We start from the raw sequence: 5,000 nt of genomic DNA, 5'->3' as shown, positions 1-5,000 counted from the left end.
TTCTCTCTCTTCGTCTTCTCTTCTGCGCTTTTCCTCTTTCTCTTCCTCTTCCTTTCGTTTATCCTCCTCAAGCATTCGACGTCTCTCTTCTCTTTCTTCTTGTTCCTTTCTTCGTTCTTCTTCAAACTGTCTACGCTTTTCTTCTCTTTCCTCTTCCAATTGTCTGCGTTTTTCTTCTTTTTCTTCTTCCAATTGTCTGCGTTTTTCTTCTTTTTCTTCTTGTTCACGCACGAATTCAAGCAGCTTTTCTCCCTCCAATCCGAACTTTTCTCCAATCTGTATAAACTTATCCATTTCCATGGCAGTATTTCACAGCAAAAACACAATATACTCTCTCGTACAGTTCTTCTTACTTTTTCTGTAACTTCTTCTTGAATTGTCCTTTCCTGGTTTCTGTAGTCAGCAAACAAATGAATTCCTCTCCCGGACAGGCCCCCAATGTTACGAGTTCGAATGTTTTGAGGAAAGGTAGCTTGCAAACTAAACTGAACGCAGGGTTGTCGGAACAACAACAAGAAGATTTATTCCAAAATGAACGTAGTTTCCACGAAGTAAAACTCTGAACAACACGTATTCGACAAACTTACACGGCCTCCGCCAACTTGAATAAACACAGCTTCTGTCACACTTGACTAAACACGGCCAACGCCAACTCTCTTCGCTTGTGAAAAACTAGTTAGAAAAACACTCCGCTTGGACTCGTCTACTTATATACTCTGACAATAAATTTCTAGAACTTTCTAAATTAGTAATGAATCTACTTATAGAAAGATTACAAAACACACCGATTTAGAAACGCTTACGCACGAACCTAAAAATAAACAAACTACGAACTCTCGCGAAGCTTCTAGAAAGTAACGCTAGTCACGCAATGCTATTTTTCGTAACAATGTATTCCTCCTACAAGTGCATGTAAATCCTCCCCCTCTACATGACTTTTCATGGCAACAAAGCGTGTCAGCCTTATCCCAGAAACGAAATGGCCAGACCTGTCAACACTGAGAAAATGTGGCCGAGTGACCTTCATGTTTAAGATCTTAAACGGCCTTGTTGCCATTCCACCTGAGGATTACGTTACCCTCTCTACTATGGCCACTAGAAGAAAACACACTTTAAATTGAACACTTTTTCTCCATCACTGGATGTTTTCAAATACTCTTTTCCCCAGATTTGTTATAGACTGTAACCTGCTCGCAGCTGTTGTAAACCCTTTGTGTTCCCCAATTTTGATCTCAACTTGATTATTGAAGAATTTTTTTATATATTTGCACCATGAATTATTGTTATTGACTTATTATTATTATTATTATTATTATTATTATTATTATTATCTTTGCTTGTTCTTCCTCATTTTACATGTATTCTTGGTGCATAGTACTCAACATTCGCTTTACCGAGTAATAAAAATGCATGGAGTTGTAGCCGCTGAACACAAGAATGCAATCTCATCCAACTTCTCGTGCCCATGGCGGACTCGTCAGGTACTGTTATGTTAAGGGCCTACTGACGTGTTTTTTGGGGTGCGTTGCTAAGGGTGTAATGGTTAAGTAATTTCAGAGAATTTGGCATTATTTTGGTCACTTTCCAACTTTTGTTAACAAATGACCATAAATATGACATCATCATGCCACGCCAATGGTCACATGACCAATAAAAGAAAACTCTAAATTTGTCTATGTGCTACACAATTTGGGTATTAATTTTAATCAGTGGTTTGATAATTTTTGTATTTGTTTTTGCATCCAGCCAAGCATGGTTTTCTCTTTATTTTGAAAAATCTTCTTTTTAAAGAGATTTAAAACGATCCCGAAATACCCACAACATGTTAAAAAAAGATGATTTGAAAAAATCAATGCTTAGCAACATTCTGTATTTGGGAGTGAAACGTGCCATATAAAAAAATTCATTCAATTTAAAGACCACTCGAAATAAGCTTTTTCTCAAACTGGAAGTCAGTTTGTTTACACATGTGCACTTGATCTGAGAACGAGCGCGAGGAAGGGCGAGGAAAAACCTTCGATGCAAACAACAGTTCATGTGGTGATTTTTGCTTGTGAGTGGGTTTTCTGGTCAGCTCATGATATGATGACGTCAGTAACCGAAAGTAAAATTTCACTTCCTTAGCAATGCGTGAAAAATCTGTCTGTGGGCCCTTACGCCTTTTCCATCTTGCTTCTGCTGTACGAACTGCTTTGTACATAAACATATTACTGTGGGAAATTTACTCATTTGTGAGCTTTTTCCTTTGTAAAACCTGGTACAATGGCTTTTGCATGGGGATTACTGTTCAGAAGATGGAGAGGAATTGAAATGATATGTGTGCAGCTTGACTATGCACAGACTTATTAAAATCTAGTTAATGCCTTACAAAAGAATGTCAGTCATGTTTTTCTTGTGTTTCACTCTAATTTTGGATAGTGTGTTGGTAACTGTGACTTTTAGCACAGATTTCTAAATAAATATAGAGTTCATTTTTTTTAGGCACTGTGTATTATTTTCCAGTTACAGTTGAGTTCTGCATTGGCCAGTATAATTGTACTTCAAATGTTAATCTTGCATTTCACTTCTCAGTCTTAGCTTATCCCCCTCTAGGAGCCCCGTCAATAAGAGGGAATTTGAAAACTTTGGCTGAGCCCTTTGCAAAGTCCCCTCTCTTCCCCGGGGTCCCCCAATCAGGGGATGGCCGATGATAGGCGCATAATGACTTGCCCTGTTACAAAATGTTCATGACATCTCTGCTGCTACATGTACACCTGTTTAAGAACCCTACAAACGTGTGTACGAGTTAAAAAAGACTAATTATTGTAATTATTTATCCTTTAAGAGCGGCAGTGATCTCATGTATATACCCACCACGAGTCATGGATAACTGAATATTGGGAAATTGAATAATTAAGCGTGTCTTACGTAGTTGGAGACTCGTGGTGGGTATATGCATGAGGTCTTTTCCAGCTAGCTACATGTTTATTTGACGATGAGAGAAATATTAATGTTGTTTGCGTTTTATCTTCTTAATTAATCAGACTTTTGTTACCTCAATACTCATTTCCTTTTCACTGTACCTTGCTCGTCTGTAAGTTCTGGGAAAGGAAAATATCGAGTGATTCATATCGCTGGTATCAAAAGTATTTACAGTGGTTTTGAGGATTGTTGAAATTGAAAGAGCTGCATTTTACCTTCCTCTGAAGTTCGCCGGCCGGCGCAACTTTCTAACTTCTTCACTAAATATACCCCAGCATCCTCTCACGCAACTAGCCATTTTTTTTTATCCTCGCTATTTACTACGCTTTTGTAGCGACAAAAACATGATTATTATTGCTTCCGTCATTGGTTCCCATTATAATCATCTAAATCATCATCGCATCATCAACATCATATGCGTGGCACATGACTGTTGAAACGCGTTACCCAGAAGAGCTTGCGGGATATTTATAGTTAGAAATTTAAAAGAAAGTGAACAGGAAAATAAGCTTGGAAATCCGAAAATCCGAAAATCAGAACATTTTTCTTTCTTCTTTAATTTTGCAGATAGCGTTATTGCCTCTAATATAATATGTTTTCGGTCTCTTATCAGGTCAAGAACGTTCGCAATACATGACGTACTACAAAGACCGCCTTAGCCTATGTTGTAGGCTCAGATTGGACGCAAAAGCGACGCTTCAGTGAACCATACATAATTGAGTCATCGAGGTTAAATGGTGAGTCGTTCAGAATAACGCAGCAAAGAGACAAGGAAAACATGGTGTATTTTGACTCTTGGAACGAATTTGCTGCGGCAGTTGAACAGTTATGCGTCGCTGAGCCAAACAGGGTAAAATTTACTTTGTTTTTATTGGATATATTAAAGTTTATTCAGTCGATAATTTGAAGATGATTTGTACACGTGGATTTAAGCTAACATGCTACATCTTTCTTGTAGTTTCGTTTTGTGATTAAGTATCGACATTGTGATGGAAAGCTTGTCCTTAAGGGAACAGACGACCAAGTGGTAAGTATCATAAGAGCAAACATACGATTGAATACAGGGCCATTTTGAATCAGGGGTAGTTTCTAAAGAAATCTGTGGTGCTGGTCGTCGGTGGGGAAGTAAGCATACAAAAAGTTGGTTTTATCAACGGAGTTGATAATGGTAAATTGTGCCACCGTACAGAGATTCTAACAAAGCTGACGTTTCGAGCGTTAGCCCTTCGTCAGAGCGAATCGAGGGATTATGTGTCTTCGTGTAGTGTTTTATAGTAGATGTAGGGCTACGCTACTTGGTGTTAACATGGCAACGTGAAAAAATAGGAATATAGTAGTTAAAGCAAAGCGTTCGTTTAATAACCGTGAGGATTTAGGGTGCCGATTTGAAAGATGAATTTTTGTTTCCCAGATTCTTGCGGCTTTCCGTCGCCTACCTAGATGTAGGGAAAGCGCCGCAGTATACCATGTGTTTTTTGGCGTGGTTAGGCCAGATTAATTAATGTGCGGAGCGGACTGGCTTGGAATGCATCCTTGTCATTCTTCACTCAACAATGCATCTGCGAAGGTGGTTCGCGGAATGCGGTCACCTAGTCGTCTACCTGTCTCACCAATGTATAATTTATTGCAGTTAACGGGCAGGTTATTGCAATAAATGACATTTGGCCGGAGGTACATGTGTGAAACGATTCGGTGATCTTAACAGATCGCTTAGGTCCCGATATCTTGCTAGTGTTAACAATGAAAAGACAAGTTTGCATCGGTGAGCGCGCAGCATTTGGAAAGGTGCCCGTGGGTTGCTCGTTAGTTTTTCTTTTTTTTTTGTTTTTTTTTTTTTTTTTTTTTTTTCAGGGTCTTGAGGCGCGCTTCTAACGAAAAAGTTGCCTACGTTTTGTCGCGTTTAAATGAAATAAGTGGCGGTTGCGAAAAAGATTCTACCAAGTTCCTCGGGATTGCATTTTGGAGTAAATTTAAAATTACTAAGAATGATGCTTGTTGACTGCGTGAATTATGAGGATGGTAAAGTGAGGTGAATGGAA

At 38.7% G+C, this 5,000-nt stretch overlaps 1 protein-coding gene and 1 pseudogene across 1 annotated transcript in view; one reads left to right on the top strand and one right to left on the bottom strand.

Annotated features, from left to right (window-relative positions):
- LOC138032440 (AP-1 complex-associated regulatory protein-like) overlaps positions 1 to 3,401 on the bottom strand; it is a 16,838-nt gene extending 13,437 nt beyond the window's left edge. The window contains exons 1-2 of the mRNA XM_068880114.1: positions 3,177 to 3,401; positions 3,035 to 3,080 (exon numbers count right to left, since the gene is read on the bottom strand). Of these exons, the coding sequence (XP_068736215.1) occupies positions 3,035 to 3,080; positions 3,177 to 3,259 (129 nt within the window). The 5' untranslated portion in view covers positions 3,260 to 3,401. The remainder of the gene's footprint in view (positions 1 to 3,034; positions 3,081 to 3,176) is intronic.
- A 252-nt stretch (positions 3,402 to 3,653) lies between these two features.
- LOC138032443 (signal recognition particle 9 kDa protein-like) overlaps positions 3,654 to 5,000 on the top strand; it is a 4,691-nt pseudogene continuing 3,344 nt past the window's right edge.

Source organism: Montipora capricornis, chromosome 14 (genome assembly GCF_036669925.1).
Source record: "Montipora capricornis isolate CH-2021 chromosome 14, ASM3666992v2, whole genome shotgun sequence".
In the NCBI taxonomy this organism is placed as follows: domain Eukaryota; kingdom Metazoa; phylum Cnidaria; class Anthozoa; order Scleractinia; family Acroporidae; genus Montipora; species Montipora capricornis.
This window is presented reverse-complemented; position numbering and strand designations above follow the sequence as displayed.